Here is a 24,531-nt window from a genome sequence, read left to right as displayed (position 1 = left end):
GAGGCCACCGTCATTTACCCGACAGGAGGGGTGAGCGAGTGAGCCCTGCAATCTAGAATTTGACCACTGATGTCACTGTTTTCAACCCATTTTACACACTGGCCCTTTAATACTACTAATAGTTTTTCTCAACCAGACGGAGATACAAATGTTGATAAAAAGCCTGTTATGGCTGGAATGTTTGTTGTTATGGCTGCTATCTTTGCAGGCTGGCCTGCGCACGCTGCATGACATTGGACCAGAGATCCGTCGAGCCATATCATGTGACCTGCAAGAGGGGGGCCTGGTAGATGCTAATGGAGAGGAAGAAGAAGAAATCTACAGGGTAAACATCCTTAAAGATTCCCTTCAGACAGTTAGACTTTTTTTGCTTGTTTGTTTTTTTTGATTGTTATTGAAGCGGTACGTTTCTTAAATACAGCCAATAAAGACAGACCAGTTTCTAATTTTTTTTAATCCCACACTTCAAAGAGAGGTTTCTGATGACATTCTTTACTTTTGTCTTCAAAACCAAGGAGCTGTGCTCTCACATGATTCATTGTTGCATCATCTCACATTTGACACTACATTTTCTTGTGAGTGTTATTTATCATATTTTTTTGATGTGGAGATAAGAACTGAAAGAATGACTCTCATTATTAGGTTTCATGTAGTTTGACTTTGATATTCAGTGTGGAAAACTACAGGAAAACATTAAATCAGTGTCCTTGTGCCCCTGGCTGAGATTTCATTGATTTAAACATTAGAATGTTGTGTAGTGATACAATATATCATTTCAGTCAGGAGAGACATGTTTTTATGGTAAAAGAATATTTATTAACATGTGAACGAATGAATAAGAATGTGGAAAGTCTTTGGCGATTAGACCCCGTAGAGGGTCTAGACGCTGGTGGTGGTAGAGGTGGTGAAGATGAGATGAGAGGAAGATGGAGAAGTGCAGATGATCTGGATGAATAGAGGAATGAGTCTTTGAGAGCTTGTCCTGGACTCTGGATACGATGGCTGGAGGTGACCAGGGTGGAGGAGGGTGCGGAGATTCTGCCTAAAATGATGGCTGACAGCAGCAGAAGATGCGCACTGCTTTACACTTGTAAATCTGCTCTCAGCCTCTTTTCAGAGAGTCTTTTTATCCTTGGTCAAGATACTGAACCGCAAATTGCTCCCCATGGCTGTTCCATCATTGTGTGAGAGCGTGCAAATGCGTACTGAGTAGCAGGTGCCACCCTGCATGGAAACCTCAGCCACCAGTGTGTGGATGTGTGGGTGAATGTTACTCAGTAGTCTTAAAGCACTTTGAATGGTCAGCAGACTTGAAAGGCGCTATACTGACTGCCTGTGTTTATTATGCTGTTTTGTCTTAGTCCTGATTGGTTTCTGGTGTCTCTGCAGCGTAACGGTGGTCTTTTTGGGAACCATGTCAACCATGTCACTACTGATCAGCAAGGCTACTCTCACCCGACCACTGTCACCCAACGGCCGCTACAGATCCTGCCCTTTTCCTGTAGTGCCTCAACTGAACCCGTCCAAACAGGCAGGAGAGCCAGCGACGTCGACCAGGGAGGGGAGACAGAGATGAACTCTTCGCCCATCCAGTATAACCATCATTATCACACCCCTCATCCGTATAATTATCCTCACTGTATTTCCACTTGCCATCAATCGCCAATACCCTCCAATGCCAACCTCAACAACGCCAACGTGCCCTCACTTCTCTCCATGACCAACGGGAGGCAGCAGAAGTGTTTGTTAAGGCGAGACCGCCCATCCTCTACCAAAAATGGATCATCGGTGTCCACTTACAGCAAAGGAGTACACGACAAACTTTGGAAGTCACACTCCATAAGGTCAGTGAAAAAAGGATTAATTTGACTTTTGTCACAAACGCAATAGTACTCACCAAGAACCTGTTTAGAATAAGTAGAGTTCCCCTTTAATGGGAGCCAAAGCAGCCTCTGGAGAATCTTAATAGTTACAGATGTATAATCTTTGTTTGACGCTCAGATTTTTTACGTGATTGCAAACTAATATCAAGAAACAAAGTATGTTTGATAAGCACTTAGCTGTTCAAGAGGAGCCAAGCTGGTAGACTGCTCCGAAGGGCTGGGTGATAATTCATTTCAAGTAATTCAGTCATTAATGAGTCATCACAGATCTCTGACATGAAAGTAACTATTTGAAAATAATCTTAATAATAATAATAATAATAATAATACATTTTATTTATAAAGCGCTTTCCAAAGTTCTCAAAGTCACTTTACAGAATAGGTTAAAAATACATCAAAATACAATTTACAGCAAAATACATCGAAGACAAAGAGGAATAGCAATGGGAGTGAAAAACAAATAAATGAATATCTTAGTGATATTGTGATATTACTTGGAGCCAGCCCGACTGCACTGTCTAGACTGGGGATGTCAAACAAAGGTCCTCCAAAGGGTTCAAATCAGCCCACTGGATGCACATCTATCAGTGACGCACTTGGAAAGGCTGAGAGGTGCCAGGTTTCAGGAACAGGTAAACAGTGGGTAGCCTACGTCATGTAAAATGTTGCTTCAGAGGCTTTAGTTTTAAGTTTTCTGACATAGCACTGAGTACTTATTGTGGTGAAATTTAAAGATAGTAAAAACTGTGCAAACGTTCAGTATTAGACTTCTATGTTAAAACAATATTGGTTGAACCCTGTTACTAGGGCACTGCCAAAACTTAATTTTTAAATGTAACATCACCTGCTTCCTCAGTAGCTTCCAGTTTAGTTTGGTGTGATGCCAACATTACTGTGGAGCGGAACTGTATGTAAAGATGCACATGTAATGACAGTGAGTAATAGACTGAATGCGGAAAAACTGTTGAAAGTGACCTTATTTTTCCTAAGACATCTCAGACACAGCGTTTATTATCTGTTTTGTAAATGGACGAACATTTTCAGAATGTACTTTTACCTTTTTACACTAAAAGAAAGGGAAAAATTTGAAGGTGTTTTTAATCACAGTTTACTATGCAATGGTTTTACTGGTTCAGACCACTTAAGATCAAAGTGGCCTGTTTGTGGCCCTTACACTTAAACGAGTTTGACACCCATGCCCGAGACTATTCGCCGGAACTCTCAGCAGATAAGGGCAGACTACAAAAAAACGGGCATGCTTGATAGAAACCCATTCTGAAACTCCCCCTGAGCATCCTGTTCACCAAAAACAGAAATATATTACTTCATCTCAGCCGTCATGGCAGATTGCAAAAGAGCATCTTCATGGGCGTTATTTTCCATCCCAAAGATCGCAGTGTTGCTTCAGTGTAAACATTCCTTGGAAGTGATGAATGCATGACTAGAACAAACAGCTTTTATATGAAAACATCACCTGATACCCCTCCTCTAAGTCCTGACAGTGTATACCCATAATTCCACTCTGAGTCTTACTGTAGAGGACAAGTGCTGCCTCAACATGTTAATATAAATATTTAATTTCAATACTATAGTAGAGCCGTTCGCAAACAGACACGAGCTCATGCAAAAAAACATTCATTTTCAGTAGGTACTTAAAAGACTTACTGACCTTAAAGTGATATAGAATAAGTATACAACAGGTACAACTAATCTTATTATAGGGTTGTTTTCAGTTATATTATAAGTGTGTGTTTGGACTCTTTTTTTCTCTTTTTTTCCAGGACTCTTCATCCTGAGGGGATGCTTTTCCTAATCTTCTAACAGATTTAGGCTTTTGGGCTCTACAGATATACTTGACTTAACATAATAAATCAAATACATGGCTTTGGGATACATATCGATGCATATTGTAATGTTAATTAATGTTAAGTAATTTCCTCTGTATGCTTTGGGACAGTAAGCTTGTGAAGTACTTAAATCATTCATGTAATATTCAGCCTGTGCAAACATCTATTTTTGAAAGCACTTTAATTCATGTCCTCTTTTGTCATTGCATGCATCCACTCCTCCCCGTCCCTACTTGCTCTCCTGTTGCAAAAAATCCCATCTGCCTGACTACCCACTTCCTTTCCCTGGAGCAGGACACGATACTATGAGACCTACATTAGGTATGTGCATGATGTTAGCTTCCTTTTACAACGTGCTGTTTTTGTTGGCGGTTACAAAAACATGCTGTGAAGGCTGTTAGTCTGAAAAACGTCATAGTGAATGAGCACTGTGGGAAAATGCAACTTTGAGACCTTGTGATGTTGCAATAAAATTGTTTGACAGTATTAACATGTGTGCTTTATTGTGCTGAATCTGCATTAAAATTCTAACAAACAGAAAAAAACAGATGTTATATCTAAGCATGTATAATCGTCAAATTTGCACTGATCAGAATATGACTGATTGTATCTTGTGTTTCGATGACAGGTCAGAAAGTGGCGGTGTGCTCTACCCCACCATTCGGCGAGAGGAGCCAGGGGGCGGGGACAGTGATGACGAGCGGGGCTCTGGAGAGTACTACAGTGGGGAGGAGTTTCATGAAGACGACATCATGCTCACAAAGGACAGGTACTGTGATGGCAACAGCAGCTGGCAGTTAGGTTTGGGCAGTATCTGGTTTTTCATACCTTCATACCCTACTGAAATTTCACTGGGGTATACAGTGTATGAACCCAACCTCTGTAAACAGTGAGTTTGCTGCGTTCTACAAAATCTCTTTAATAAACAATGAAAACAGACAAAATATCAAGTTTTCAGAGAAATACAACCATACACCTTCCGAACTTAGGCTAGCTTAATTGCCTTGTTAACTCATCGTAAAATACACTTTATTCAAATTCGACAGAAACAAAATAAAACCCACCAAAACCATCTTAGTTAGTCTTGCTAGTCGTCTAGTTAGTTAGTCCACTGTTCCATCAATCAACATCTCTGGTCTGGTAGAAATAAAGCTAAATTCTCCGAGTTAGATGTTGAAATAATACGCTGGCCTCTCTCTGCTGTTTACAGTCCTGTAATGTTATCCACAGTCGCCATAACTGTCTGCTCAGCTGCCTGTTCCACCAGAAGAGACTGACCTTTAGTGGTGCGCGATGTGCATTAAATATCAATACAACACCTCTATATGAGGTGGAGAGGAGCATCTGTATTTTTGAAAATCATACCGTGGGGATTTCAATATACCTTTGTATACCGTAATACTGTGATGCCACCCAAGCCTAGCTGCCAGTGTGAGGACACACCAACAACTAAACAGCAGTGGCCACGAGCACCACATGTGGACTACTGCCCTGTTTGTATGTCGTTATCATGAATTTGTACAAGTATTTTCTCTCTGAGTGGCACAGAATTTATGTAGCGTTTATCTAGAATGAGCACTTGTGTTCCTTGGTGCATCACCAGTGGCAACATAATAACGTGTTCATTTAGCTACCTGTTTCCAACTTTTTTCTAACAACACTGAAATCATTTGTTAGGCGACATCGCTTCCATAAAAAATCTTTTCTTTTTACAGGTTGTCCAACAAGGACCACCATGACGCAGAGGGAGACTCTGAACTCGAGGTTTCCAAGGGCGAACACCAGCATGATGGTTTCTATGACGATGACCAACAGCCGATCTACCAAGATGGCAGGCGGTCACCTAGGAGATGGCTTTTACCCTCACCTCAACGTAATACGTCACAGCACAACAACTTTTATTATTGTTTGAATTTTTGTGGAGTGATGAGAAGTGATTGAGATTCCTTGACATGGTCAGAATTGATTTTTAACGTTATATGTTATTTATACTGATGAAGAGCGTCTTCATGACTGGTATCTTAATTATAAAGATGTGTTCACATATTCTGTTACCAATTTGTGTAACAGTCATTCAGGTTCAGTTCACTGTATTAAATGTAACGAAAAAGTAATTTATATGTTAATATTCTGTTATACCCTTGTTATAGCTGTGTGGAATTTTTTTTTTGTGTTTTACCCAACTCTGTTCTTGAATACTACACAGCATTTTCTTTCTTTAAGTACCCACAGTTGAAGTTCAGAGTGATAGTTCTTTGTCCTCATTTGTTCTCAGCCTCCAACAGACCAACATTTAGTTTTGAGTGTCTTCGCAGAAGAAGTAGTCAGGATGACGCTCCTCCTTCGCCAACCTGCACAGCTCTTCCACTACACCTGGTGCAGCAACAGGTACACACACACACGCACACCTTTTTCTGTAATATCGTAATGAATAAATATACAGTATTGTCACAAAGTAGTAGACATAACCCCAAAATGTCATTCATAATTGATTGAACCTCAGGTGATGGCGGTGGCCGGTCTCGATGCCAGCAGAATTCACCGCCTATCTCCCACACGGTCGCTTCGCTCTTGGGTCACGCCTCCTGCTTCACCCATCAGCCGCGACTGCTCACCCTGCTACACACCACTCATACAGGTTTGGTTTACTGTGTGCTAAAAGACCATGTTAAGATAAACCACGCGTCGTCTAGCGATTCTCCAAGATTCGGAAAATGTTGCCTAAGATGTGAAAGTAAAGACTAACGTCAGACAGCATTCACTCTCTTGATATTATGTCTGAGATGTGAATGTAAACGTTTCACCTTTGACGGCTAATATCAATCAACCAATCTGATCCCACCGCTTTATTTGAGACGCATCTCAATCAGTGTCTTGTGACAAAACACGTATTCTAAAAATGTACACCTGTGTGTGTGTCATGTGTACTCAGGTGGACTGGCGCAGTCCTGGCAGCGTTAGCAGCATCCCCGGAGCAGTGAAGAGGAGTTCGTGGTATACAGACAGCCTGGACGGTCCTCCCAGCCGCAGCCACTCTCCGTCGCGTCTGCAGTTACCTGCTGAGAGCTGCTCACGCTTCCTGCAGAAGAGAGGCAGCGCCAACAGTGTGGTGGAGGCTGTGAGTATATTTCTTTGTGAAGTAGAGCAGGGATGCAAAGATGACTTTTAGTATCAAAGACGCTTTTGACAATTGTTTGATTGATTGTTTAATCTATGAAATGTCAAAAATAATGACCAACGCCCAGCTATCAACATCCACATTTTATTTGAACATTCCTCAGCATTGATGTGAAGCCAAAAAACCCAAAATATTACGTGCATGATGATATTAAACCAGAGAGCAACAAGCTAATGTGAGCACAAACTGTCACCACATTAGAAAACTGACCTGTGTTTCTCCTGTCATCCTCAGGTCCTGATCTCTGAGGGTCTGGGGAAATTTGCCAGGGACCCCAACTTTGTGTCAGCGACCACACACGAAATCGCAGACGCCTGTGAGATGACCATCGATGAGATGGAGAGCGCTGCCAGTAACCTGCTGAACGGGAGCATGGGTAACGGCAGCACCGGGGGACCGGGGAGCACCAGCTCGGACCCACATGCCAACGCGCATCTTAGAGACAGCAGTATACGCGACTACAGCGACGAGGAGCCGTACGTGGCTGTGAAATGCGAGGAGGACCTAACAGACGAGATGATATGCATCACGTCGCTATAGCAGCGGCTCACATGGGATTATTTAGGTTTTTTCAATTTAATTTCTACTACTGTTCCACAGTGAGGGGACGTCTCTGTTCAGCAGCGTCCTGCAACAGACAGAAGATGTCAAACATGGATGGATAAGAGAACAAAGTGCCTTGTTTTCTCTTTCTGTGGAGTGGAGAATGGAAACGTGGGAGAGTTGAGAGAAACAGATGGCTTTTTGGAAGAGCTGAGATATATTCAAACCAGAGGGAATCAGTCCACTCGCCAGCTGCCTGTCATTTAGCAGGAATTCAGGGTACAGCTGAATAACCTGCCAGCCTCGCACAGCCAGCCCAGAGCTCGTCCTCTTCAGGATATTTTTATTGTTTGTGCAATGTACTGCAACACTTTGTTTTCAAAATGAAATAGCAACATTGATGGCTTTAATTTGAGCATGTTTGCATCCATATTGAGTGAACAATGTCGGGATTGTGGGCCTTTCATTCTTCTACTACACTGCCCTAAAATCATGTGGTTTTGTAAAAACCAGGCCTTGAATCACACACTGTTCACTCAATATGAAGAGCCAATAAAACAGAAAACATGTCACCTTTTAAACTCATTGATAAGTGACTGAAAGAGTAAAGCTGGCTTTGCAAAGCTGCATTTGTACTGCTGCAAAATGTTTTTGGCTTTCCAACAACTCCCTGTTGAGTTTCATGTCATGTATATATAATGTGTGATTTTAACCTTCAGAGGTCATGAGACACTGGTTCTTTACATTACATTTTGGCCTCCATGACTCAAATAACACAACACATTATTTTTTTGTTAATTTATTTCAGCTAATCTCAGTGCAGAGTGACGGTCACGCTGATCTGGGTTCAGGGTTAAACGTCGCTTGTCTCAGTACTTGACTTGAAAAGGAAATCACATATCAACGAAAAAGACTTTGTCCTCAGGCATATCCTTCTCTTTAACGTGCACACTGGTATGACACACAGAAACATATCTCACAGTGTGTTTCTGTGTGTCACATCATCCTCCCCTTAACACCAACAATTGACACTAAATTTACAGCCATTTTACTGACTCGATTACTTTAAATACCCTGAAAATAAAGGAAAATTTAGGATTGTAGTACAGTGTCACACTTGTTTTCATAGTGATTATCAAAGCCCCTTCATTACTGTGAGGAGAGACCATTTCATTGTTAGACTCACTCACAATATGCAAAGATTCACTTCACTCAGACCTGCTTTAGACTAATAGAAGTTATGAAGACAAGACAAAATGCTTGGTTTTAAATTAGTCAGCAAAATGAGACAACAAAAAGGAACCAGACTCCTGCCTGATTGTGTAAGCACTATCTAAACAAGACTAATATGATCATCTGACATCATTCCCAAGTCATGGCTTTGCTTCCAGGCTATTTGAGTACCTGTAAATACCTAATCACCACATTTGATTGGTTTCACCTGCCAAGCAGCAAAAAAAAAAAACCTAACTGGAATTTATCTTCAGGCGTCTGAACGCTTGTTTCATCACAAGTCTTGTTAGGTAGATAGATCTGTGACACATAGATGTGATATTTGCTGTTTGTCACTGTCCACATGTTGTATATATAAAACGCCACAACAGGAAAAGGAAACTGTCATATTATTTGTGTTTTTGGAATGAAATGATGGATGTCAGCTGTTGCCTCTTGTTTAAAGGCTGCTGCCTGTGAAAGTACAACTACACAACCTAGAAACACTACAGAGCAGCAACATTTCTCACCAGCTGCTCTTCACCTTTGCTCCGCCACTAGCCGGTGTTCGTCTACCACTGCCAACTGTAATAATGTCTTCAGGTCAACTTTTACAAACCAACACTGGATCGTGGCAGGGCAATCCTCAATCAAAATACAGTTGTCAGGGCAACATGTTTGATCTGTGCAATCAAAGGGCTCCTTCAAATATAAAACCAAAACAAGTAGTGCATTTACACGCACATCAATCTTCAAATACTATTCCAGATACGTCGATTTTATTCCGTTTTTAAGTTGCTGTTGTTGTTGAAGAGTACACTGTTTATTGTGTACAATCATGACAACGGGTTGATGCCAATATTAAAAAGTTATTGATTTTTGTTGGGTACAATTAATAATGAATATGTGGAGGTTAATTAAACCTGAGCTGGTATCTGGAATACTCTTCGTATGTACTGTAAATGCACTCATTCCTTTCTCATATATATATATATATATATATATATATATATATATATATATATATATGTACAAGTTTTAGTGGCCATTACAACTGATAAATATGACTTATGCATTTTCTAACCGCATGTAAATCTTGTTTAACTACGAACTTTTGACAAATTTGAATTCTTACTTCTGTAACTTTCGGGGTGTGTAGGTTCACGAGTCAGGAAAACCTTGGCAAAAGGCTGCATTTGCACAAAATGGAGAAAGAAAGATATTTAAAGTCGTAATAATGTAAATACCAGTCTGCGGTGACTGATGGGAATTAAAATTCTGAGTTCTGATTGGTTAACACCTCCAAAAACTGTTTGACTGTAAATGTGTAGCAGCAAAATGTGACATCAGAAAAGAATCCAGAGTGACACAATTACCTCTTTAAAATCTCTTAATTTTGTGTGAATACAGACAGAGCTTCTATTTTACTGTTTTGGATTGTACTGACTTTGAAATACATATTTTAGAGTAATTAAGAGAAGCCATATTACACACATGCTGTACGCAGAAATCTGTATATTTGCCACAGGTGATGAGAACGCAGGGCTGCAGCGTCTCGCACAGACAAATAGACACTGGTTGTTGTGGGGATCAAACCTGTGATGGTGTCCCTGATGGGAGAAACTGATACTAATTACTAGATCAAACCCATTTTTTAATTAAAAATGAATAAGTCATTCAATGTCATCACTGATTGGATTTAATAAATTAGAATTGATGGCCAACAGTGCACAACATTGTGTGGTCCAAGTCATTAAAACCAAACCTTTTGGCTCACAAAATGTCAGAAACTCAGTGACAGCCGACAACATCAGAAAAAAATCACCTGCTTATTCACAGTACGAATTTCCAAATGCATCCAAATTTAGACTTTCATCAAATGAAGAGAAACCAACTCAAAACTTTGTTGTGCAACTGACAGCTTTATTTTTTGTACTGTTCCACTGCTTTACAGATGTCTATAAAACCGACAATGTGTACAATCTGTACAGTGTTTGTAAAAAGTGAGTGATAAAGATTTCTGCTTTCTACCCATTTGTTGTATGGAAATTTAAAAAAAAATAGCTCTATCCACTTTGTAGCAGAAGTACTAGTACCTTATAGATTTTGTACCGCTGGGAAACAAAAACCCCATTTTGTACATTTGAATTCTTGACAATGAACCTGCTGAGGATTTTTGTAAGGACCACTGAATAAAGTCACGAGGACAAGGTCAGGACGGCTTCTAGTGTTTGTTTACAATCAGTACAAGAAAACATCAAAACATGCAAACATAAAACACGCAAGATTTTTCATAAACATTTTCCCTTTATGATCCACGAGTTACTCCTTCATTAAGACACTAATGATTTAAACATTGGAGCAGTACTGTACAACGCTGCGTATAATGTAAACAATAATTTTCACTGTCATGAAGATACTTCATAGAGTAGTGCAAAGCTACGTAAGACACAATCATGTTTCATTCTAGCACCTAGCAGCATAACAGCTGATAATAAAGTGAATTTAAATTGAGATGATCAGTGAATTCTAAAATATACTCAACATAAACGTGCTATGAGTCTTGGCTGGACTGAACGAACACACCTTATCAGTTATTACGGTACACACACACACAGTAACTCACTGATATCAGGACTGAATGATCACACAGGCACAGATGGTGTTATCTGATTGGTTATACACACTCATCCTCAATGGCTTCTTTGTAAACATCCATGATAAATTCAACACGAGTAAAATTAACTTTTTTTTTTTTTTTTTTTTTTGTAGTTTCTAGAACTTCAGAGTATTTAAACATAAGATCTGCACTAGCCAGATACGCTGAGCTGTAATTTGCATGTATTGCTCCTGAGATGAAACAGCTACCAGACTGGCCTGAACCAGAGGGAAACTAAAAGCTGTGAGCTGTGATAACGTAGGCAGGTTGCTGTTGATGCTGCGCTCACTTCCATATTAGCTTCATCTTCATCTTCATCATGACTATGTTTACATGCGCACAATATTCCGGTTTTTCCCTTATTGCGAAAAGGACAATATTCCAACTAAGCTCTTTACATGACTAATGAAATGAATGTTCTACTATTATTCCTGTTTATGTGCAGCTGTGTATACTGAGATTAATGTGCCCTAGCGTATCGTTAATCACACCAAAACATGGAAAAGTGAAACAGACTGAGCTGCTTGTGCCAGTTTGCTTTTTTGCATAACAACAGGATTTGTTTGAAGATTCCAAACAGTGGTTAGACCGTGCCGTCTCCCTCCCCACCTTCTTGAAAATGTCTGGGTTGTGGTATTCCCGTATTGCCAAAAACCTGTAAATACTTACTGTAAGTCTTTCATAATGTTTCAAAGTAGGTGTGTTTCCTGCACTGATGCAAAGATTCCTTCTCATCGAATGCATGTCTCTTGATGAACTCCACTCCACTGTGACTGACATGAATGGCTTCATTAAGATTCACTCTTAAGTGTTGTGTTGTGACAGGCATAAAAAAACTTCCCATTGTGAAACTAAAGACCCATTTTTAATGGTTAATGAGCTGTGGAATCTAACCTGAAACCTTGCCATGGTTCATCTCAGAGTGGGTATGAAATGTGATCTAAGCACTGTTAGTTTAATGGGAAGAAGGGTTTAAGGCTTTGCTTTCATTTTTATAAGGCTTATGAAGACGTGTACTTTCTAAGACACATATGCCAACATGTCAGAGTTGATGTATTGGTCAACAAGGTGAGGCCGAGCCAATATTGTTCAAATGTTCCAAGGAGCAATTTTCCATTATGTTCACAGTGCCTCTGTAATTGCTCAGCATTTTTCTCGGCAACTATGTTGGACCATAGTGGAGCGCCAGCACACAGCTGACTATCATTTTTGAAATTAGAGCAATGATGCAGGGGAAGTGTTCATCACATTAGCTCTACAGGAATACTGCACCCACAAAATAAACCTGTATATCGATCAGTCATGTGGTCTTACCTTGAATTCATGAAGAAAACATTGTTTAGACTGCCACTTATAAACTCTCTCACAACTTGTGTAGTATATTCAGTATACGAATACATTTTAAACTTAGTCCCCGATCAATCCTCAAATCAATATGTTCGCCGTTTTCTGTGGAGGCATGCGAGAAAAACATTTTCTTCATGAATTCAAGGTAGCACGGCATGACTAGCTGATTTACAACTGGTCATTTTGTGGTGAAGATTAGTAAAGACGTGTAATTTGGAATGGAAAATTAGACCAAAACCCATCACTGAAAAAATAATGAAGTGACAGAGACTTTCCTAATCCTACGTTTTACGTGTAAACCCTGTATTTGGCCTTGGATTACGATAGCATAGATCAGCCCTTCATATTTACAGTAAACCTAAACATCTAACACTGATATTAGCTTTTGTGTGCAAATCAGGTGCGTTGAAGAGACAACACACATTATTCATTCATCAGAACCTCTTCACTGCTGTTGTTGTCTAATGACGGATTGTGTGGTGAACTGTTTACCCTTTACTCGTTCTCTCAGTTCATCTCTGCTTATCAAGTGTCGGCGGTTGGTACACGGGAACCCCGGCGTCGACGAGAGGAGGGCGACCTCTGATGATGTCAGCAGCCTTCTCTGCAATCATGATGGTGGGAGCATTCAGGTTGCCGCTGACAACGCTGGGCATGATGGAGGCGTCGACCACGCGCAGGCGCTCCAGACCCAGAACACGCGTGTTCGAGTCAACGACCGCCATCGGGTCGGATGGCGAGCCCATCTTGCAGGTGCAGGACGGGTGGTAGGCACTGTCAGCTTTTCGCCGGACAAAAGCGTCGATGTCGGCGTCGGATTGGACCTGAGGACCGGGCTGAACTTCGGGACCACGGAACGGGTCGAAGGCCTTCTGGGCAAATATCTCTCTGGAGAGTCTGACACACTCCCTGAACTCCCACACATCAATATCTGAGAGGAGATTAAAATCAAATTATCATCGTTTAAACCAACTCCAGGCTCCTACTCAAAGTTATTTTCCACATTGCTGAGATACACTTGACACTAACAGATAATGAATATGAGTACAAACCTCTCACATTACTACCATCCTTATAAATGAAAGCTCAGCCTTCAGCGGAAGGGTCAAAGCAAATTATGAAGCAAAGTATGTCCAGAAATAAACATGTCTCATAGAAAGCATGTCTTGTCAGAAAACAGAAATGATAAAAGCCTTTGATAATTTTGGTACTTGACAGTTCAGTGACTGAATCTTACCAGTGGAGAGATAGTTTGGCTGGAGAATTGGGTGATCCAAAGGGTTGGCGCTCTTCAGCTTCATCCAGCCGATACTGGTGCTTCTCATTGGTCCGACATGAACCTACAACACAAACAGAAATGGTCATCTCTGTGTTATATATTGTAACTCTGTTAGACTTCCCTCTCCGCATAGTGACGATGAGGACATCCATACCTAACGCAGCATATACTTTAAAGGAACAGTTCAGCCCAAAATCAAAAATACAGATTTTTCCTCTTACCTGTAGTGCTAATTATCAATCTAGATTGTTTTGGTGTGAGTTGCCGAATGTTGGATATATCAGCTGTAGAGATGTCTGCCTTCTCTCCAATATAATGGAACTAGATGGCACTCAGCTTGTGGTGCTCAATGTGCCAAAAATAAATTTATAAACTTTAACAGCAATGTCTTTTTCTTGAAATCATGACCGGGTTAATCCACAGACCTTTTTGTGAGCAGTTTCATGTAGGACCTATTTTCTTTCTACAGAACTACACTCGCTAACCATATCACTGCGCAGAAGGAAGTGTGCATCTACTGCTACCTCAGCTAGCACCACTGAGCTATCTAATGTTACAGCTCAGCTGAGGAGGACACCATTAATATTTACATCTCACATCACAAACACAAGCCTCTCGTCCATGAGTAGATGCACACTTCCTTCTGTGCAGTGATACGATTGATGGGTGTCGTTCGGTAGAAAGAAAACAGACATTGCTGTTGAGTTTTTCAGATGTATTTTTTGGTATTCAAAGTACCACAAGCCGAGTGCCACCTAGTTCCATTATATTTGCAAGAAGGCAGACATCTCTATGGCCGATATCTCCAACACTCTGCAACTCACAACAAAACAATCTAGACTGACAAGCAGCACTACAGGCAAGAGGAAAAATATGTAATTTTGACTTTGGGGTGAACTGTTCCTTTAAACCTTATTTGCATGCTGAAAACTCCTCCGTTGCATCAGAAGCAGCCACAAATCTAAATCAGAGTTTCCTCAAAAAATGTAATCACAGAATACTCCAGAACTCAGACACTGTTCTTTTCTGCTAAGTGACAAATAAAAAGTGGCGCAAGTAAAGCAGTCACTGTTTCTGACTGTGCCTGCCTTCAGGTAAACTTTCGAAACAACTGGTTTACTGCCTTTAGGCCAGTTAATACAAAGTAATAATGTGTCCTACCACAATCATGCAGACGACACTCAGATCTATGTCTCACTGACAGCAGGTGAATATGGACCAGTGGATTCACTCTGTCACTGCATCCAACAGGTCAGTGTGTGGATGCAAAACAACTTTCTCCAGCTAAATTCAGACAAGACTGAAGTCATTGTATTTGGTCCACAGAAACAAAGAGAAAGTGTCAGCAGTCACCTCCAGTCTCTCTCTCTAAAACCTACAAATCAGGTTAGAAATCTCGGGGTAATAATGGACTCAGACTTGAACTTTAACAGCCACATCAAATCAATAACATCAGCAGCTTTTTACCATCTAAAAAACATTGCCAAAATCAAAGGTATAGTGTCTAAACCTGACTTGGAGAGACTTATCCATGCATTTGTCTCTAGTAGGTTAGACTACTGTAACGGCCTGCTCACTGGCCTCTCCAAACGGGCCGTAAGACAGCTGCAGTACATCCAGAATGCTGCTGCTCGGGTCCTGACCAGAACCAGGAAGTACGAGCACATTAGTCCTGTGCTCAGGTCTCTACACTGGCTTCCTGTGGCTCAGAGAATAGACTTTAAAGCAGCTCTGCTTGTGTACAAGTCTCTCCACGGCCTAGCACCAAAGTACATCTCTGACATGTTAGTGCCATATGAACCATCTCGGACTCTGAGGACCTCAGGGACCGGCCTCCTGCTGGTGCCCAGAGTCAGGACTAAACATGGGGAATCAGGATTCCAGTTTTATGCAGCTAAAATCTGGAACAGTCTTTCTGAAGATGTGAGACAGGCCTCTACTCTGACAATGTTCAAATCTAGGCTCAAAACAGCTCTATTTCACTGTGCATATGACTGAAAGGATCTTATCTGCACTCTTCTCTTTTAAAGTTCATTTTATAATGATTATTTATGTTTTTATTTTGTATTGTGATTTTAATGCATTTTCTTGTTCTGTAAAGCACTTTGAATTACTTTGTGTACGAATTGTGCTCTACAAATAAACTTGCCTTGCCTTGCCTTGCCTTACCCATTATGCCATTTCCAAAGTTGCTGTATTTTATGGCTCCTGTGCTCTTGAACTCATGAAACAAACCCGCCCATTGTTTGAACACAACTGACCCAAAGCATTTTGCAGCACTTCCAAAGAAGCGTCATGTTAGGATGTACAAACCATTTCACTCTCATTTAGCATGTACACTTCCCTGGAAATGAGACTCTAAATAATGACGCTGCCTCTCAGGAAATTTCTTGGAGGCTCCTGTTTTATTATATGTTTTCCAAGGAATTGCAAGTGTGACTCTTTAAACACCTCCTTGTGCCCTCTGTAAAGATCTTAGCTGGTCATGACTAATGGTGTTTTTTTCAATTTCAACTTTCAGGGTGTGGAATGTCAGTATACATCACTTTATGGTTTGGAATTTTCTGTGACACAGTGTTGACAAATAGCAAAAAGCCACAACAAACTCACACACAGGCACACATCCCCCTGTGTAGTAAGATTAAACCATACTCATATATCCTGAAACCTGCCATGCACGCACGCACGCCCGCACACACACACACACCACATGCACACACAAGCACACACCCATGTGATACCCAAACAACTTGTGTATCAATACTCAAACCTCCATCACACCTTCCATCCACATAAAAAAAACACACCTGATATGCCTCAATCTTGGAAGCAACTCGTCCGTGGTCAATGACCTGCGAGGGTAGGAAGTGAAACTGAATGTCGGGATGTGTGACATGTGGCCGACTGCGGATGAACCCTCCACTCTCCAAGTGGGCTGTTGCTCCGTAACCTGGGGGACAGTTGTCATTAGTAGAGAGAAGATGGTGGGACACGGTGTCATCAGGCAGGCAGTGTCTGTCTTACGTAACTCATACACAGATTACACACACACACACACACACACACACACACACACACTCTTGTATTGGCAAACTGTGTGTTGTGATATTTCAATCTCTGTCTTGTCTTGTCTGCTGGTGTATCTGTGCCAGTTACCATCCAAATCTACCAAATGCTTTGTGAGTCCTGATTAAGAAAGCTCTATAAAAAAGATCCCATCAAACACTGTAAACAGCTGGCTCTCTGCCCTGTATAATAACTGTGTATTAAGACATACCCGCCTGCAGACTTTGAAAAGAACCAGCGCTGCAGGTCGGCACACCCTGCGAACAAGTCGGTAGATTTAATTTACTTTCGACTGGTAACATTAGCAGTGACCAACCTGAAGCTTTCCTTGATTCTGGCTGGTTATTCTTTCATTCATCAAACTCCATTAACTCTATGTTTTAAGACACTGAATTTATATAAACCAATGCGTGTGATAAAAGGCATTGATTAAGGGAGTTTTACTTGAAGTTCAGTGATATAAACCCACAGAAATTCACTATTTTTGTACATTTGGGAGAACATGTGTGTTGCCATATGCATATATGGGTGCCTTTTAGCCCTTTGCCATACAGGTGTGCTGACTGGTATGGATCGACTGGGTATGACTTGACATGTCAGCTCAGTGCCAATCTGGAAATCCATCGGTTAAAAAAAAAAAAAATAATAATTTTTTTTTCTCCTTCCTACAATGTAAAGTGCAGAATCTGTCTTGAGAGATTAGCTCAGTGCTGACATGCAGGGATTTGCATTTTCATACCACGCAGCTGCCTGATTAAAGGTGTATCCGATGGCACACTTGTCTTAAGTCAATCATATTTAAAAGCAGAGTCCTCTTAAACACCATTTACCACTGCACTGTGCAATGGTTGTTGGTAGCCAGCTGCTTGTCATCATTGGTTTTCAGGTTGTTGATAGGATACTGCTTGGCATCTACCATTTTTTGTTTGAAAAATAGAGACACAATGATGAAATGGATCTAGATGAAGAGGAGGAAGCTAAGTTGACACTGAACTATCCCTGTATGATGAAGAAGCCCATCCAATATTTTCGCAACCCGCTTGGAGGTGGTTGAGCATATTCTAATCTCTAATATCTCTCTTGATAGGGTCCATCCAGGGTGTGACTCAAGAGCAGCTCAGGATGTTTAAACTGATAATGGAAATGCAAATGGTATGACTCAGGATGGCCAGAGGTGCCAATGGAAAAGTTTTATTTGGTTACCGGTGAACATTGTGAGCCACTCCAGGCCTATCTTGACCATGTGGAAAGGTTTCTGGGCCTTGTACAGGGTGATGGGCTGAGTGCACTGCTGCTGGACGTACAGCTCCAAATGATCCTGCAGGTTACTGCCAACACCTGAGAAACAACAGAGACAAGAGAGGACGACAAAGAGAGGCATGAATACCAGTCATTATAATACAATACACTCCAGGCCTGGTCTGTTTGAAAGAATGAAACAGGAGGAAATGAATCAATCAGTCTGTGCTTGATGTGTTTAAAGGGATACTTTGCTGATATTCAACCATGTCTGTGTCACCGTGGTGTAGGGAGTGTGTGCAGATCAACAGTGTGTGGCTCTCCCCTGTGGATGATGCAAAAGTTCTGCAACCTCACTGCTACACACTAGCTTTTTAAATGCCTACATGGTTTCAAAAAAACCTCTCTTGATGCACAACATGTACCTGGTAAGTGCTGAACTACAGGGATGCCGAGTTGCTTCAGGTCATCAGCGTTTCCTACCCCAGACAGCATGAGAAGCTGAGGGGAGTTAATGGCTCCGCCACTTAATATCACCTCTTTTTCTGCAAACGCCTGAAGAGAGACCAAAAGAACCGATGAGGGAATCATTGAGAGTCTACACCCATGCTAGCAGCTATGTGATCACCAGTAGGCACAGCAGTGCTAAGATATAGATGCTAATGTCAGCATGCTAACATGCTCACAATGCCAATTATAACATGGAAAAATCACCCTTATGGTGGTGCAAGAGGATGAGTCAGGGGGTCGTCAAAGTCATTTGAATATCATCTGGGTCGATTTTCACTGGATTAGTAAAATTTCTGACCTGCTAGCTGCAATAGATTAAAAATCAGGAGATTACCAGAGTCATTGTGATTCATCCTCTGGGCAACATCGACATTTGTGCCAAATTTCATGGCAATCCACTAAAAAATTGTTAAGATAGGTCACAAAACAAAAGATATCAACGTCATGGTGCCAACAGAAAAGGTCAGGAGATTGCCAAAGTCACAAGAATTCATACTCTGTACAACATTTTGACCCATCCATCCAATGGTTGTTGAGATATTTCAGTGTGAACCAAAATAATGGACTTACAGACCAACATTGCCGGAGCAGCTAGTATTGCTATAAAAATCCACAAACAATAAGACATGAGTAGTGGGTGAAAAGTTAATTAAAAGGTCTGATCGAAAAAGATCATCTAAATTTTGTGTTTCTTTTTGTATTTCATTAATATCACCTTTCACAACATAATCTGTCCATCCATCTTACCCGTTTCTTTTGTCCTTTCTGTGTGTATTCCACACCCACAGCGCGGTTGCCATCAAACAGGATCTTGGTAGTCAGGCAGCGCACCTCTGTCTTCAGGTTGGGTCGACCCAGGACAGGTCTCAGGTAGGCACTGGCTGTGCTCCACCTCTTTCCTGGACAGATTTGGGAAGTGGGATATCAACAATATTAAACAGCTGGTTCAGTAAACGTGTAAATACTGCATTGCAGTTACAAGTAGTCCTGTTTTTTTTTGTTATAGTAGTTGCTTTTTCCTTTAACCTTTAGAAATGGTCATGTCCATCCAGCCCAAGCCCTCCTGTTGATGTCCGTTCATGTCATCAGTGAAGGGGTATCCCGCCTGCTGCCCTGCCTCAATAAAAGCTTTGTGAAGGGGATGGTTGGTCTTCCCTCTGGACACATGAAGAGGTCCGCTGCCTCCCCGGTACCTACAGCACACACAAGAAACACATATTTAATGTGTCACAGAGATGAGAGCAGGTCCATTAAAACTGCAACAATCTTTCAATGGAAATGATCAATAATGAAACTATATTAATCATGCTATTATCAGCAGGGCTATTCTTAGACAGCTGAGTACATACCTGTAGATATGAGATAACTCAGAGCATTTCCTTTCATTTACCTTTATGCCAAAAGTCATCTTGTCAGAGGGTCTGAATACATAAAGCTGATAAGGTCTCCACAAAGGTTAAGTAACATAAATGTCCTGAGACACTTCAAGCTGCATCTACATATTTCTAAAATCTATCAGATCAAAATCAATCCTCAGAACTGTTTAATATGAACCTCTGACACATAAAAACAGAACAATGTGAAAATGTGTTCACTGCCATATCAGTCAACTTCCAGTTCCTGCATGTAGATACTGCATCAGTGCAAAGTGAGCCAATTTAACAAAACAAGTCTTTTCATCACCAAGGTTAAAGTAACCTAATGCTAGATGGATGATGCAAATGTTAAACCTTTACATTTACTGTTTTTTTTAAACAAAAACATGAAGTGTTTTGCACCTTAACAACTTCTGAATACTGACAACAACAATCAGACTTGGCATATCAATGTATTTGTCTTGTTGCTAAGCTTTAACACAAACAAGTAGACAAGATTTGGTGATGCGGTACTCAGTGAAAGCATTATGGAAATCTAAAACTGCAGGATAAGCTTCCCGAGGAATTCCAGTCTCTGATAAATTACACTATAAATCTGACTTCACTGTTTTTTATTGTAACACAGACGGACACGTGCATTAGTTCTGCCTGTCATATCTACTTCCTGGAATGATACTGTATATTTGTTTTAAGACCACACAAGTCTTTATCATTAACAAGCATGTTAATATCTGAGCTGAACATCTACCCTATCATTTGCATGTGCTTCCCCATTTCGCAGGTTCTTGTGCTAAAATTAGACTGGTGACGTACTTTATTTAACCTTTGATGTTTGCGTGGCTAGGTTCTGTGTGGTAAGATCGTCACTCTGCCACTGCACATTTACATTACATTACATTTACTACCAGGATGCATTTTGAGGCCTGTTAAGCCAGGACTGAAGCAGTAGCTTCAAATGATTTGATCAAGGGCCTCGGATTGAAAAAAAAAAAAAAAAAAGATGTCCTGGAGTTATTTTTGTGAGGTACCTGTTTTCTCCCAGCTCATGGCACTGAGCTTTCCTGAAGTAAGGCAGGCAGTGATCGTAGTCCCAGCCCTCTGCCCCCTCTCTCTGCCAGCGGTTGTAGTCCTCAGCATGTCCACGAATGTACACCATGGCGTTGAGTGAAGAGGACCCACCCCAGACACGGCCCCTTGGCCAGTACATTACCCGGTTGTCCATGTGGGCCTGAGGTAATGTGTGGTAGTACCAGTTATACCTGAGGCGGAAAATGAAAAGAAATACAGCACGTCACAATGGAATAAATAGCTGTGCCTTAGAATGAGCCGTTGTCTCTATAGGGAATGGATCCTTGTCTATGGCGTCCGCCATGTTGTTCTACAGTAGCCCAGACAAAAACAGACTCTAGATTAGGTCATTCACATTTTCATGTCTAGTTTTCCTACATGCTCAGCACACAGGAGAAGTCTCAGTTCTGCAACCTCACTGCTAGATGTCACTAAATCCTACACACAGGACTTTTAATGGACTAAAATAACATAAAATCATATTTTTTTGCATTTCTAGAAACTAAGTAATAATTCTTTTTCTTCTACAATGACAGGACGGATTTCTTTTTTATGTTTGCAATAACTGTTAGTTGAGTAAACTGTATGACAGCATTTTACAGTGTTTTCAAGAGGTGACATGCCAGTGGAAAAGTCACATGTGTAGTAAAGGCAAATTAAATAGTTTCACACATCACCACCAAAACATTTCAAGTGAAATAATTTTGCTACTGTACTTGTCATCACAGAGGTTGTAGGTCAGCGCAGCCGGCATGTGGATCTTCCATGAGAGTCGTAAGTTGCCTAGCGTCATGTCCTTAGGCCCGGCCTCCAGCTGCAGCACAGACTCATGGGAATCCTCGCTGAGACGGTTGGCAAGGACACAGCCCGCTGACCCTGCCCCAATAATGATATAACTGTAGGACGGCGTCTTCTGATTGGCTGTAGGTGATGATGAAGCATTCCAATGAGCAGCGGTGGCACTAAAGCATCTGTAGTGGTTTGAGAAGGAGCAGGAATGGGACTGGCCCGTGTTTCTGGTCCTTGGGAGTAATTCTGGCAAACAGGTAAACGGGCGCCTGCCATCCCTCAAAAATCTCCCTCGAGTCACAGTCACAACTCGTCGGGCTCCAAATTGGCCTGACGTGGCCAAAATCAACATCCTGGCCTAGGGAGGGTTTTCTTTATTCACTGTAAAACACAACAACAGGACACATTAGGATGCACCTGAGGGGGCAAGACAAAACTGAGACTCAAACTAGTATATCTGATGGTGTTAAATGTAATGTAGGAAAAGTACTGCTCATTTGAAGTATTACAGACCAAAACCAAGGCAGGGTGAGTCCCACACTGCATGACAAACGTACGACAAATTGTGAAACGTACAAACCACAGACATTCCTCAAAACAATATGAAAGAGCCACATTCCCTAAAAACTCTCACAGAAAACAAATAAAGATTTCTCTTCATTCACCTCTATTATTGCCATATACTGTATGTAAGTATATTGAGAAATGTCTTGATAAAATAATCCAAAGGAGATTACAGAGGTGAATTTTATGTGTGGTAATTTTCCCTTGTTTTCTGTGAGAAAATAAACACAAACACTAAGGAGCTGAAATCAACGTCACCATTTTTACTCAACACTCCTTTTTTCTGAACATGCAATTTCGTGATACCTCCACAGCTGTGCTCTTGACTGGTCACGCAATAAAACTCCAAGTCTGATCTGTCTGAGACCGAGATAAGACCAAGTAAAAATGTGGTTGAGACCTTCAAAAAGTGGTTTTGAGACTGAGACTTATCTTGGGTGCAACAACATTGCTCATTTGTGTCCTGTCCTGAATATGCATTGTCGGTTACAGATGGGCTTTTGGTTGACATTTTATCAGCTTTTGGTACTTTAGCCACACCTTGTCCTTCTCATAGTCTCCGCTTGTGCTTGAACTGAAATTAAAAATTAAAAGTTACCTGCAGTTAAATGAACAACTGGGAATACCTGATCTGAGCCCTGGTTAAACGTCACGGCCCATTCACTGCTGCTCTAGAGAGGGGTTTATGTTTCACCTTTAATGTTTGACTGATCAAGTATGAAATGCTTAAATTTAATCTGGGCAAATAGTCTCTTGTGTGTCTGGTTTCTGCTGCAGTCTCACTGTGATATGCAGCCTGATGCGGCCCCAGTATCATACTGAGTCAGGTTAAAAAGGAAATCTGATAATCTTGTGCAGAGGAGCAACAGGAAAGTGTGTGTGTTTGAGAGAACGTGTGTATCATATCCATTATGTGGAAAAGGTTAAATGCTGCAGTAAGGCTGTCTGATCTTGTTAATATTTTATTTTATGGCTTAAGTGTAGTCCTCTCATTCAGGACAATGCAGTGGTAAATAGGGCAGGACTGTCATGGCAATAAAACCAGCAACTTACCAGCAGTTTCAACGGCAAGCTGAACTCAGCAAACAGCCTCATATGTCGTTAACGTTAAATACCCTCTAAAAGACACCGACACATTTACAAGTGGGAAACAACAGACTGTCTCCAAGTTTCACTGACTTATGTTTTAAGGGTGGACTGAATTAAAAGTTTATGACGAAAGGCCAATTTCGCAACCGTTAGCTTATCAGAGCAACGGTCTGGGTCTATAGGGCTGCTGCTGGACTTGGCTGCATCGTTAGACACATTTCTGCTCGACTAAAACACATTCAACGCTTTAAGACACGTTTAAAGTGTATTTAATATTGTTAAAGGAGTTAAGCTGATGTTGCAACGCGGCTGTTTCTGGAGTTTGTATCATTACGGTTACGTTTGTTTAGATTTACTGTTTACGTCGTGTGCAGTTTACAGCAGTGTATGGAGTTAACTAACGTTACCTTTACAAACTAACGTTCCGTTTAGTTCAAACCGAAGTGGTGCCAGAGTCGTTTAACAGACGTGAGTAGCTGAATTAAACCGCAGAAAAAGGCAGAACTTACCTTTTTTTTTTTTTTTTTTTTACACTAAAACTCACGTTAGGTTACAGTTAACCACAGCCGGGTCCTGCCAGATTTCACTTGAAGTGAGACGGTCAAACTAGCCCCAGGTTATTTTGCGTTTCGTGTATGTAGTATGTATTACGGTCTGGTGAAGGTGAGGCACTTTACATTCAACAAGTCAGTCAGTCTGTTGCTTACATGAATACATAAATAAGATGAAAACAAAAAACATGAATAATATTCATAAACAAAAAGTAAATAAAACAACATGAATAATATTGAACAGTACATGTACTTAATTATAGTTAAAAAATAATTACTACCACAAGTAAACTGTATTTCAGTCAAAAATTGAATTACAATTGTGTGAAAA

At 41.0% G+C, this 24,531-nt stretch overlaps 2 protein-coding genes across 3 annotated transcripts in view; one reads left to right on the top strand and one right to left on the bottom strand.

Annotated features, from left to right (window-relative positions):
• Positions 1-9,670, top strand: part of cacna1db (calcium channel, voltage-dependent, L type, alpha 1D subunit, b) — a 114,513-nt gene extending 104,843 nt beyond the window's left edge. The window contains exons 40-48 of the mRNA XM_050063865.1: positions 209-325; positions 1,390-1,844; positions 4,025-4,051; positions 4,359-4,499; positions 5,446-5,603; positions 6,006-6,118; positions 6,234-6,368; positions 6,663-6,848; positions 7,143-9,670. Coding sequence (XP_049919822.1) covers positions 209-325; positions 1,390-1,844; positions 4,025-4,051; positions 4,359-4,499; positions 5,446-5,603; positions 6,006-6,118; positions 6,234-6,368; positions 6,663-6,848; positions 7,143-7,448 — 1,638 coding nt within the window. The 3' untranslated portion in view covers positions 7,449-9,670. The remainder of the gene's footprint in view (positions 1-208; positions 326-1,389; positions 1,845-4,024; positions 4,052-4,358; positions 4,500-5,445; positions 5,604-6,005; positions 6,119-6,233; positions 6,369-6,662; positions 6,849-7,142) is intronic.
• Positions 9,671-9,798: 128 nt separating this feature from the next.
• chdh (choline dehydrogenase) lies at positions 9,799-24,277 on the bottom strand. Of its 2 annotated transcripts, none has more exons than XM_050063860.1 (10): positions 24,159-24,277; positions 21,924-22,377; positions 21,168-21,398; positions 19,790-19,956; positions 19,511-19,662; positions 18,679-18,808; positions 18,218-18,352; positions 16,756-16,898; positions 13,907-14,009; positions 9,799-13,600 (listed from the first exon to the last, which is right to left on the bottom strand). In XM_050063860.1, exons 2-10 carry the CDS (start codon positions 22,346-22,348, stop codon positions 13,182-13,184), a joined length of 1,905 nt encoding a protein of 634 aa, XP_049919817.1. In that variant the 5' UTR covers positions 22,349-22,377; positions 24,159-24,277; the 3' UTR covers positions 9,799-13,181. The 2 variants fall into 2 exon arrangements, with proteins under 2 accessions (XP_049919817.1, XP_049919818.1); XM_050063861.1 differs by having other exon boundaries at positions 24,194-24,220.
• Positions 24,278-24,531: the final 254 nt, after the last annotated feature.

This window comes from Epinephelus moara, chromosome 16 (assembly GCF_006386435.1).
Source record: "Epinephelus moara isolate mb chromosome 16, YSFRI_EMoa_1.0, whole genome shotgun sequence".
Lineage (NCBI taxonomy): Eukaryota > Metazoa > Chordata > Actinopteri > Perciformes > Serranidae > Epinephelus > Epinephelus moara.
Note: the sequence above shows the minus strand (reverse complement) of the source record. Positions and strands in the feature narration are given on the sequence as shown.